At 31.4% G+C, this 13,139-nt stretch overlaps 1 protein-coding gene across 1 annotated transcript in view; it reads right to left on the reverse strand.

The window, feature by feature from the left end:
- Stpg2 (sperm tail PG-rich repeat containing 2) overlaps window positions 1-13,139 on the reverse strand; it is a 574,832-nt gene that overhangs the window by 304,003 nt on the left and 257,690 nt on the right. Inside the window, exon 11 of the mRNA XM_063246672.1 lies at window positions 8,090-8,249. Within this exon, the coding sequence (XP_063102742.1) occupies window positions 8,090-8,249 (160 nt within the window). The remainder of the gene's footprint in view (window positions 1-8,089; window positions 8,250-13,139) is intronic.

The following is a 13,139-nucleotide window of genomic DNA, read 5'->3' on the forward strand; positions in this document are numbered from 1 at the left end:
GCTGTAAAGAAGGATCACATTGAGATATTTATCAATAAATGGGTGCAGCTTGAGACCATACTCATAAGTGAAATAAATCAATCTCGCATGTGTGAACACTGTATAGTTTCCCTAATGTAAGTAATGATTCAAATATATAAAAATATGTGGTAATCATGATTCCCCATTATGTGGCCTTGAAGCCTTATAAAGTTTTCACTTATTAATTGGAAGGCTTTATTCTGGGCTTCTTGATATGGAAATATTTGAAGCTATAGTATATGAAGTTTTATTCAAATATTTCAAGGAAAAAGACAGACACTATGGTAACTACTATTAAGTTGGGTTATTTGGTGGTGAAGCACTAGGTTGCTGAAACAGTCATGCTTTGACCTGTATTGTTATATTGTTATGGCCTGTTTTATATCAATCTCTCCCTTATACATTAAAAAAATTTTTAGTTATTTCTTATGTTTGTTTTAATTAAGGGGAAAAATTTAAAAATTAGCAGGATATATAATAGTAACTTTTTTGATTTCCTATTAACTTGTTTTGAAGTCCTGTAATACTCCCACGATCTTGTTTTGACTGATTAGACTCTGTTCCATTCTGTATGATAGTATCAAGTTTGAGGGTATAGGCAACTACTTTGAAGGCAATAAGATTCACTAAGATGCCCATTCTGGTTTGACTATTGTCTCCTTTGGAAATCCTGTAATGTTTACAATGCTTAAGTTTTATTGGTCTTGCTCTCTTCTGTTTTGTTCAACTTTATAATATCTAATGAGATAGACAATTCCTTTTAAGGAAACAAGAGACAACATTGATAACCATTGTTGATAACCTCGTACTCTGTTCTACATCATGTGCTATGTCTATCCTTGATTTTGACTGACAGCTTTGTTTTGCCATATTTGACTTTATTCTCTCCCCCCCAAAAAAGTAATAAGAACTAAGGAGTAATAAAATCCAAAATGTGTAAATTTTGTTGTAAAAAAGAGAGGGAAATAAAGAGCTCTAAAGGATACAACAGCAAGTGTGTTTAGGGGTGTTAAATAGCTGACCATATTAATGTTTTTGGTTGGATCATTGAACACAACTGTTTGCAGTCTCACTGTTTGAATGTCCACTTTGTATGCTTTGATACTGTGATTTGAGCAACTATCTCTAAGATGATAATAAGTAATCTATTAACTAGTGATTTTTTTACCGTTTTTTTTTTTTGTAGTTCTGTATTACTTGTACCCTTACACCGCTTCGTTTTGTTTTGTGTTTTTCTCTTTTTCCTTTTAAATAAAATTTAAAAAAAAAGAATCCAGTAATGTATGTGAAAGGTTTTGACTGTAAAGTTTCTATCAAAATATAACATTTCTATGTTAATCAAAAATTTATCTTAACCAGTTCTTTTTCTCTGTGTGACAATTATCTACTCAATTCCACTCAAATTTTCTTGGATGATTTTTAAGGCATGTATCACTTTACTACACTACCCTATTAAACTTTTTCTTAGGGATGGCATTGTTACCGCCTATGACTCTCCTAATCCCTATTAATTCTGGTTGACTACTCTTCAACTGTAGGCCTAACTACATTTTCAGCTTATCCCTTATGTAGTATACTAACTTTTAATTCTTTAGCCACGTCACTTTTAAGAACCTATATTTCAGCTTTATCGTCCCTACCAATCTCCTTATCTTTTACTTGAACAAACTTCATCTATGTTCACTTGTCTCCTTTCTAAAACATGTTTTAATCAAATACTGCTGCATAAAAACTATACCCCAAAATTACTAATTTAAAACAACAGTGATCATTTATTTGTTTCATAAACCTGCACTGAGAACAATTCATTGATAAAAGCTCATTCGAGTTTTACATGGACTAATGTGGCAGTGTGACTATAGCTGGAATATTTCCTTGCAAAGAATCTCACTCACAAGCCTAGCCAGTCCTTGCCAGCTGCTGGGTGATAGTGTGGCTAAGATCTTGAAGACTAGGCATTCAATTTTCTCTCAACTTAGGCCATGCCATAGCTGCTTGTCTTCTACACAGGATGGCAGCCAGGTTCAAGAGTAGACATCCTGAGGAAATAATTCAAAAGTCACACCATACCTCTCTGGACATATTAGTGGCAGAGACGGTATCATTTGTCTACCCAGGAAACTGGAAACAGACTCTGTTATTTGATAAGTAAAGGGACAACACTGTGTTACGTAAAGGACAGAGGATCTTTAAAGAATATGAGCTACCACACCCTACTTTCTACTCAAAATCCACAAATTTGTATTTCTCCTGCATGTAAAACTACAATCTGCTCCTCCAATGAACTCCACAGTGTCATCCAATCACAGCATTAATTCAAAGTCAAGGATTTGACAGCTAATACTGGTTCAGATATTTCCCTGTTATAGCTCTTTTTTTATAGCTCTCTGCATACTGTTTCTCTCCATATAAAGACCTTGAACTCATGAGCCAAATTATCCTCCTCACAAATATCAACAAACTAATGGCAGACAGAAGGTATGCACTGCTATAGACACCACTGTTCAGAAGGAAAAACCAGCAGGCACCAGTTCACAAGAACCCAAACCCAGCCGAGCTGTGCTACCAGCACAGTACTCCACTTTGGAGTCATTCTCTATGTCATGATTCTAGCCTGTGAGCTGTGGTGTATCCTCTGGATCAGTCTTCCTTTTCCATGAACAGTAGCCCATGTTTACAGCTGAGAAGTTTTCACAGCCATTTTTTGCCTGTATAAGTTGGAAATTCCAAAGGCTTCCTTTCATTTTATACGGCTTTTCCTCTTAGGTCAAACTGATGAAATTGTTTTAAAATTATAGCAGCTTTTGTTGAGTTAATTTATAAATCACTCATTCAAAATAATATCCATAAAATATTTATCTAAATATACCTCTGTATATATGTATTCCACATATTTTAGTTATTCTTCACCCCTTTCCTATTTCAATAAATTTAACCCACTTTTTGCTTTAATATTTTGACTCTATTACCACTTATGTTCTGAAATATCATTTCTTTAGTTCTCTCCTCCTTCTCTTTGAATACTCAATGTCTCCTCAAATAAGTTCTTCTCATAATCTTCAAAGATTTTTTACTATTCAAAAAGTGAATTATTTCCTTCTAACTCAGAAAACTAATAAATCTGTATATACTATACGGCATCATTTTCCAAAAACATATGCTTATTAAAATGATCATTCTAAATAGTGTATAAGATAATTTCATTTAAAATATATTTAAAGGTGCCTGAAGAAACAAAAATAATTTGACATGGAAAACATTAACTGTCTCACTTACAATGATAATATTTCTGTATTTTTGAATAAAGTTATAGTCAACAAATCCTAAAAATCAATCTGATATATTTTTGCATGCATTAAGGCATTTTTTCAGCTCAGAAATATCTTATCTTGCTTTTCATCAGTTTAGAAACATTTTTGGAAGCTATAGAAATACAACAAAAACTACACATTTACTCTAATCAGTTAACAGCACTCAACAAGAAAGTGAAGTTTGACAAACTTAATAGTATACTCCTGAAGCTATAATATTACCTCACTAAGCAAATAGAAGGAATAATTAGTTTTCACACTACAGTGATTTTTATATCAAAGGTATTATTTATGTTTATTTAAAAAGTGAACAAAGCTACCTTAATGGGATATGTTCAATTAACTTATAAGATAAATTATATTTGTTTCCTAAAATAATTTCCTTTGGAAATATAAAGAAGAAATCACAAAGTTATTTTCATAAGAAATGATCTATACTTTTACAGTGAAGTAAATCTTGGTATCAGAAAGGTTCAGTCTCTGAATATTGTCTTATATGTTATGCATTACCTATCATTCATTTAAATGTTTGGTTTCTAATTAAAGATGTGTTCTAAATTTAATATTTTTCCTCATTTAAAAATTTAAAAATAATTCAACTTTTAAAATGTAAATATTTTATTTTAACATTTATTCAGACTCCTGTTTTATTTTAAATTAAAAGTATTTAAATAGTTTATAATACATTTTTCCTCCTATAAAGCAGAATATGTACATACAAAGAAAAAAAATTTAATTGAAAGATAAAAAACTCTTTAATATTAAATGTAACATTATTTTTAATGAAGCCTTCTCTGAAAATATTACTTGAAATAGATTTACAAAATATTTTAAGTTCCTTATTCTTCTCTCTTATTTTTCCCTAAAGCATTTATGAACACTTAGCTGGCTTCCTATGTTCTTCCTTTCATTTCTTTCTCTGTCTTTCCTCCAGCTCTTTATTCATTTATTGAATATCTCTTGCAGCTGGAATTAAACTCTGAGAAAAAAGAATATTTATATTTTCCACTTTTGTATCAAAAGTGGAAACAGTCCTTAGTATATAAGAGGATTTCAGTAAATATTTATGAAATGATTGAATTAATAAGACCTTTTCTCCAAAAGTTTCCTGTTTATTAATTATAAACCACTTCTAAAATTTTTATAAATTTTCAGTTAAGGTTGATATATCAAAATGAATAAAACTGCATTTTGCTTTTCATTGGAACATTTTAAATTGTTGTTATTACGCTCCTTTCATGGATCTCTTTGATATTTATATTGTGGGAATAATATTCATTGCTTCCTTAGGATAATCCCAGAAGTAGAAATTTTGGATGAAATGGCGTGAAAGTTTGAAACATTTCTGCCAAAATGCCCTTGAGAAACACTGATACAACTTACATGTCTATCTGAATGTACGAATCTCCAGTTTTCCTCCCTCCCAACAAAGTTTTTGACTATTTTCTTTTTAAACATGTTGAATATTTCTCCAGCTAAATGTTCCAGAAGAAGTCAATATAAGAGACAAAATAATATGTAAGTACTTTTTAACTCAACAATTTCACTTTACCTGAGTTGGATCAATCATTTACATACCCGTGAATTAAAACGTGGTGTAATAAAAGGAAATTGCTTTGTAATGTGATACACCTCATTTAATAATTTTTTCATTAAATGATTGTAATGTGTTTTATTAGCTTCACAACATTTAATAATATGCAGCATACTGATGGCAAATATACTATTTCCCTCTTTAATTTAGATAATTAAAATGGATTTTATTCTTCTTAAATATATGCACAAAGTAACCCTCACTATAAATAAAATAAAACCACTTCCATATTTGTTAATTAAAATTCTAAAGTAATGTGAAATACACATATGACAATGAAATGTTGTGATTAAATAAGTATCTTATGAGTTTGTGAGTCCCCTGAAAATAGTCATATAATTGACTTCTGCTTTTAACATTTATACTTATAAAAGATATCCTGTAATCAATTTTAATATGATATTATTCTATTCTATTCGTAGAAAGATAATAACATGCAGTTTTTCAAATTTTATAAAGCAAACCACTCAATTTTTAGCAATATCATGACTCAAGTAACAAATATGTGTATCATGCTCCATAAATTAAGTCAAATAGTCTTTATAGTTTAATTTATGTGTACATGTATATATACATATAATACTATAAAATAATCTTATATAAAATATGAGAAATTTTACATTTAATATTTTACATTGGTATTAAAGTAAAACAAAATTACCACTTAAACAAGTGGCAAGGTAAAGAAGCACTTTTTCCCTACTTATTTCCAAAAGTTTATAATATGTAAGGACATCATTTATAAGTAACACTAACACAAAGTATGTAATAAATATAACTATTTCGTTGTGTCTTGTTTTTAGTACTAGAACAGAATCCAGAGTGCTCTACCCCTGAGCTGCATCCTCTGTTCTATTTTTTTTTTAATTGAGACAAGATTTCCCCAAGATGGCCAGACTGGCACTGACCTTTTGATTCTCTCTCAGGTTCCCCAGGAGCTGGGAGAACAGGAATGTGCTGGCATGTTTAGCTTGTACTGTATCTTTTATTATTATTATTATTATTATTATTATTATTATTATTATTACAAACAAAATGACTGTGAGTTGTCTAGAAAAAGCTAGATGCTATTACAAACACAGAAATGGTTTGTCATTTTATAGCAGAAAACTGCATTACTATCTATACATTAAAAGAATCAGGATTTGTCATATTGATCGATAATAAAATCTGATCTAAGTAAAAATCAACTTAAAAACAGGAATCTATTTAGATAGTTTATGATATCACACTTTAAATTTTTGCTTTGATTGAATCAATTTAACAGAGTTAGGAAAATGAAAGTCAATCTTCAATTAGCAAAATGAAACAGATATTAAGTGAATTGGCCTTAGCACCTATTAAATCTATTTTGGATTGTATGCCCTAAAACAGAATATTAAATTTAAAAGAATGAGCAAGTCTATAATTACTATAATATCTTCACATATCAGAGGAAATCAAACTTCATACATCATAGTATTAGACAACTGCTTACAAAATTCATGTGGTTTTCCTAATGTGTTGATTACTGAAGGTGTGAAATTTCTGGCATCTTTTCTTTCACATACCATTTCTTTAAGGTTCAAGATGGCACATTTGACAGATTACTGGTATTAGCCAGTGTAATAAACTCTTTTCATTTAGCAAGCACAGACTGCTTTGTAGTTGTGTAGTGACTTTGACAGTTATTATATCTTTGACTTCGAAATAATTATTCTCTTTATAACAAAAATATTCCCCTCTCCTTCCAGTCTTTTAGAAGCTAGTGTTGGATTGACATAAAGAAGAGGCATGTCTCACATTATTATTAAGACTTTATCTTCAGAGATCCTGAAAGACTTTGAAAGATAGTCTTTTTAAGTTTTGCATACTTATGAGAAGCAAGTAGGTGGTAAATATTATCTCAATTTTGAAAAACAGAAACCAATGAAACAATTAGCAAGTTCATTTTCCCTAGTCTAAAATCTGAAGTAATAGAAAGTCACAGTATCAATCCTGGCCCTTAAACTTTTATTATATATTCTACCCACATGACTCTTTATGCACAGGAGAGTAAAGACAGAGAAGAGGAAAAACACCTTGGATACTGCAAAGCTTAACATAATCTACTTCAAAAGATCTTGATATGGATATCTATTTTTTATTTAATTGACTGTGCTTGTTGATGGTGGTGATTAGAGAATTAATTTCCCTGCACCACATTTGATTCACCACATACTGAGTGTTGTCAGGCACACACTAGGAAGCAAAGCGAAAACTTGACAAACTAACAGTGGTGCATTAAATCAAAAGAAGAAAACAAAAAGAAGCAGAGTTAAATTTTAGCTTAAAATTGATCTGATTCTTAAAAGCCAAAAAAAAAAAAAAAAGCAAGCCTCTATGGACCTCAGGATCACCAAGTATGCTTTTTTGCTTGACAAGACTTCTGCTATGGTTTCTCATCAAAAACTAGGGCAAAATGTTTCTTCATGCTGTTAAATTTTTTAACTTTATATTCTCATAAGGATTCATTACAACAATGTAGTTACTTAGTGGTGATACATTTGAAAGTTATTCGCCATGACTATTGTTATTCTCTAGCTTTCCTCTGTGCAATAGCGTATTAACTGGTTTATCTTTATTACCAGGGAAAGTTGTTACACTTACTTTAAGGCCAAGAATACTAATAGATAAAACAATCCCTATTTAAAAAATCAAAATTATTTTTGGAATTTTAAACTCTCAAGTAAGTACTTAGCTTTTATATTAACTGCTTTCTTGATATTTGAGAAAATTTTTTTTAAAAATTCTGTGTAACAGGCATTATATGTTTCTTGTACACTACTGATTTCCTGAATCAGAGTAAAGCATCTTTCACCTTTTAACAACTTTTGATTTATTAATAAGTGTACAGGTATCCCTCTAGGAATGCTAGGGGAATTTTTCAGCTGCAGTGAAATTGGTAAAACTGTGTATAGCAAAGTTAAGAAACATAAAACCCCAGACAAACCTTTTTTAAACTTCAAAATATCTTAAAAATTAGAATCTTTCAGTAATTATTTTGTTTTTTTTTTTTTTTACTTTTTTGCTCTAAATTCTTTAAAGAGGTAAAAGTAATGGTAAATTTAAGTTTACCATCATCTATTTGAATATAGACACATTACGCCTTTCCTCGTACCCTAACAAGACAATCCACACTCACCTGGGCCATCAGGCACCTTTTCTGGGCACCGAGGAGCTGCACTCAGGAAGGAGCAGTGCTTTCTCTCAGCCATTGGACTGCGAGGCGGCATGTATTTATGCTGAACTTGGGACCTTTCGTATGACTTTTGAACATCATAGCTGCCTGGGGCAGGAAAAACCTAGAATAAATTTTAAATAGATGAGCATAAACATACCTCATATGAAAAATGTTCAAGTAGACATTGTGTAACTTTTCATACTAAGCAGTGGTTTAGTAGAAAAGTATGAAAGTTTATTTAATCATTAAAAAATAGAAATTTTAAAGAAGATCCTCAAATCTATTTCCTCACAATATTGTCAAAAATTAAAGCAAAATAAACATAATTATGAAAGTTAGGACAAAATTCTTTTCAAAATATAGCCTTCGTGATATTGATCAAAATCTGATTCAATTTCCATAGTTAATTATCTCAGTAAAAACGTTTAATACTCATATTATTCAACTTATTTTAAAATAAGATATTATTTTGAAATCTGTTCACCTATATCATGCATAAAAAACAAAAATTTAGATTGTTTTTTGGCAGACAGGAGATTTCTCTGCCACAGCTATGTTTCCTAGAATCCAAGTATCTGCTACTTACTAGCTGTGGGAACTTTGGCAAGCATTTAACTTCTGTGATGCTCAATTTCTCTTCCTTAAGGTGAAAAAAGTGATAGTATTTATGTAAAGGACTTCTTTTTATGTGATAAGATTATTATGAGGATTGAATTAAAAAAGTAAAATATTTAGATTAGTATTGAGTCTTAGAAATGTCAGCTAATCTTATTATTCTAGAAAAATTAGTTTCATGCAATAAAGGCTAAACCACCAAGTCTGAAGCTAAATGTTTTGAAGTTTGAAATCTTTCAAATGTATTTGGATATCGAGAAAGCATACTACTGAACTATACTTTAACAATAAGCCTACTTCCTCTTTTTATGTCCATATTGTTGTCTTCAAGCATATTCCACTATTATCTTCTATTTCTAAAGAATCACTAGATAAGGCAAGAACATTGATCACAGTGGGGCAGAAGACTCTTCCATGAAACCTCACATTTCAGGTCAAGTGCCCAATGTCACATGTGGTTGTTTATTAATTGCCTGCCACAGGAGTATGTAAGGAGTGGGCTGAAGATTAGAATACACAGAGAAGTTTTGTGTATTTTCTCCTGCCTATGTGATATGAGAGAAGAAAGTAGAAGGTGCAAAATTACAGAGAAACCATGAGCACACAATATTCCCATAGCGTTTAGGCCAGTTCTGGGAACATCTTTCTAAGCCAATTTTAACTTTTAACTTTCTTATTTTAACTTTCTTATCTAGTCCTATTATTTTCTCTACCATCCTTAACAACCAATTCGGTATTTTTCCTTTATTTTTACAGACTAGATAAGATAGTCTTGACTACTAGATATGATAGGCTTGACTACGGCCACACAGAAACTAATTTTCAGAAAGTCTTAAAGCAACATGGGAAAATATATCATAAATCAGTTTTCTTCAACATAACTTGTTCCACTTAGGAAAGGTTATTAAACTTGTAACTTTATATTCCAATAGATTCATTCAGTCTCCTCACTAATGAATATGTAGCACCCTTGTTCATAACATGTCTTTCTGTAACATATTTACAGTTTCATGAAAATTTATCTCTTGTCTACAGATGTTACTAAACTCTTCTTCCTTCTCTATAATAATTTATATTTTATCTGATCAAGAGATTAATACTTTATGTAAATATTCCACATTAAAGTTTAGTAAGATAATCTGAAACTTCTAGTAGCAATAAGCAATAACTTAATATATATATATGTATATATATATACATATATATACACATATATATTATGAAGCTAAATGTTTTGAAGTTTGAAATCTTTCAAATGTATTTGTATATCGAGAAAGCATACTACTGAACTATACTTTAACAATAAGCCTACTTCTTCTTTTTATGTCCATATTGTTGTCTTCAAGCATATTCCACTATTATCTTCTATTTCTAAAGATCCATCTATATATATATATATATATATATATATATATATATATATACATATATATTAACCTAAGTGAGTTAAGTACTATGTCAGGTAAAACACTACCCATAGATTAGATCATTGAATCTCTGTTGGTAATTCTTTACACATCACAGAACATAGAAAAGACATGAAAAATGGGTTGTTATACATTTTATTATCTTGTTTTTTCTTACATCCAGTATTTGAATCTTTTCCTATATTTAGAAATTCTACACTTTATGCAGTAGGATCTGGGTCCCCACATAAAGTTAAAAATATTTGATTCTGATTCTCATCTTTCTGATCACATTTCTTTATAATCTAGGATGCAAGTCTAGGCCATAAGCTTAAATGATCAGACAGTTATTCAGAGAAACCCAGAACATTTCGTTCTGCTGAGGGTATTATCAGGCTACTACTGTGGACTCTGATACTCAGACAGAAGTGTAACCACTTGCCTCCGATTCTGTTGAGTCCCTGGGCACTGCCCACCTCCAATCCTCAGATTGCATTTGTGGACTCTGCAACCTCTGATCCTTGCTTAATGAATTCCTGGAATGGTTGTGATGTTTCTGTTTTAGAGAACCCTAAATAATATACTTCTCTTACCCCCAACTTTCCACCTACCCACACAATTCTTAATCAAGATTGCTTTTACTTTTCTTCACCCTTCTCTTTCATATCTAAAACTCAAGATTACATCTATTCTATTTTTTTCCCATCTTGTAAGTTTCTTTTACTACCAAATTATCCTGTATTGTAGTTTAAAATCTTTACTACTTGACCACTGCTCATTTCAACATTAGGGTTTCTGGTATGAAACCACTGGCACACCAACAGACAATCAAGTTATCATATTAAAACAGGACACTAACCAACTAGAAACCATCAGTGACACCACAGTTCCCATGAGAAAGAATTGCAGAAAGCTCTCCTTTCCATTTAAGGCTACTTTTTTCAATTTAGAAGCAAATTCACAGTTGTAAAATCCAATGCAAGTAAAATCCTTCACGTGAAACATTCTTGATAACTCTAACTGGAAGTGATATCTCAATATTTTAATTATATTACTTACTTGCATAAATGCACAGATATAACTGACACATTAAATAAATATATTTATTTGAATACTTATTCTTTTAGTTGTCAGTATAAGTGCAGGAAACAGTGACGTAAGATTACATTTACCCTACAAATTTGCAGATTATTTTTTACTTTTTCTCTTAAATTAATGAAAACAGAGTAAGAATGTAAGCAGTAGGGGCTGTATAATATCATAAAGCACACACATCTTTCTGTATTTTTGGCTTATTTAGTTAACTTGTGTTCTTCATGTTTATATTTTGTTATGGTTGTTACACTGTATCAACAGGAGATGTCTAGTGACTAAGTGACCCTGCAGCTCTGAATCCTGGGGTGCAGAGGACAAGCTGTCACCACTCTAGAATGTTGTTCATTGTGTTAATTTGAGAAAGTTGGAAGTTTATGGACCCCTTTCAGCAATGAGACAAATATTTACAAATAAGGGTCCTTATTTGTAAATATCCTTGGCCTGTGCAACAGGAGGGCACAGAGATGGCATGAGTGCTATCCACACCCAAAGCTGTTTACAATATAATGGAAGAAAAGAGACTTACTCTCCCATGCCCCACCCCGTTTTGCTCTTGCTGCTTTTGCTGACTTCTGCTGCTTTGTAGTGTTACCCCAGTGCCAGACCACTCTACCTTGGAGCAAGCTGTTTATGGACTGAAACCTCCACAAACTGTGAGTTAAATAAACCTTTGCTTCCCTAATTTTGGATGCTGGGTACTTTGTCTCAGCAATGAGAGAAAAGTAACCAATGTGTATACTTAAAATATTAACCATATCTTTTGTAATAGAGAAATAAAAAGGCAAATGGAAAACAACAAATTCTATGCTTAATACCTAAAATAATTATCACTGCAGATGTTTGTTTAAATCCAAACTGGTAACTGCTTAGTGTGTATGTGCACGCACACAAATAATTGTTGCATAACTACAAGGAAATACGAATTTATTTACATAGGTACAGAAGTCTCCACAGCAAAATAGAGTTCTTTTAGCAAGAAAGGAAAAATGGACATGTGGTAGGTAACTAATAATCTCAATTACCACAACTCTATGCCTTTGAGATACTGAAACTGTAAAAATTCAACTCACTTCAAATACTGCCCAGAATAGTGGACTATTTCTATAAAATCTTCTTTAAATCTGCACTTAGGATTAAACCTAAGACTCCAGAACTGAAACATGCTCCAGCCATTGTTTTTTTTTGTTTTGTTTTGTTTTGTTTTGTTTTTTTTTTTAGACAAGGACTAATTTTCTAACTTGCCCACGCTGGGATCAAATTTGTGTTTCTCCTGCATGCATTTCCAGTGTTTTAGGATAAAAGGTGCATCCTAATGCTCAAAAAAGTTTTGTGACCCAAGTCTTGACTTTTATTCTTATCACTCTTTCCCTGACAATGTTCCCAAAATCCACCAGCTCTACTAAGTCTGCTATAATATCCTTTTAGAATACTCAACTCTCACCTTTGTGACAGTTGTTACACTTGGAATTAAATAATTCTAACAGTATTTGTAGATGTGTAAATTCTTTGGTCTGAAGTCTCTATTTTAGTCATCACTGTATCTCTAGTGGTTGAAAATAACTTTGCAAACAGTGAGGGGTCAATAAATTTCTCATCAGTAAATATTATTTGAATTTGTGAATGAGTGAAGGAATTATCAATGTCTACCTGAAAGCCTTCCCTCCAACATTAGGTCTTGTTGCTGAATCCCCCATAGTACTAGGGCTGCCCCTTGAAAGTACTTTCAACTAATACAGTACATAAATTCGCTTCATCTACATGCAGTTCTGTATTAAATGTATGTAGTGTAAAGACTATTTGAGTGCTGCTTTCCATAAAAGTGCTCCTGTGTCCAATATAATTCACAGTCTGAACAAAAGTGTGTATGCATATGTCCAGCCAAATTTTTATCAAGG

Source organism: Cavia porcellus, unplaced genomic scaffold (assembly GCF_034190915.1).
Source record: "Cavia porcellus strain 051 isolate PalLab524CR breed Dunkin Hartley unplaced genomic scaffold, mCavPor4.1 scaffold_4, whole genome shotgun sequence".
Classification (NCBI taxonomy): Eukaryota; Metazoa; Chordata; class Mammalia; order Rodentia; family Caviidae; genus Cavia; species Cavia porcellus.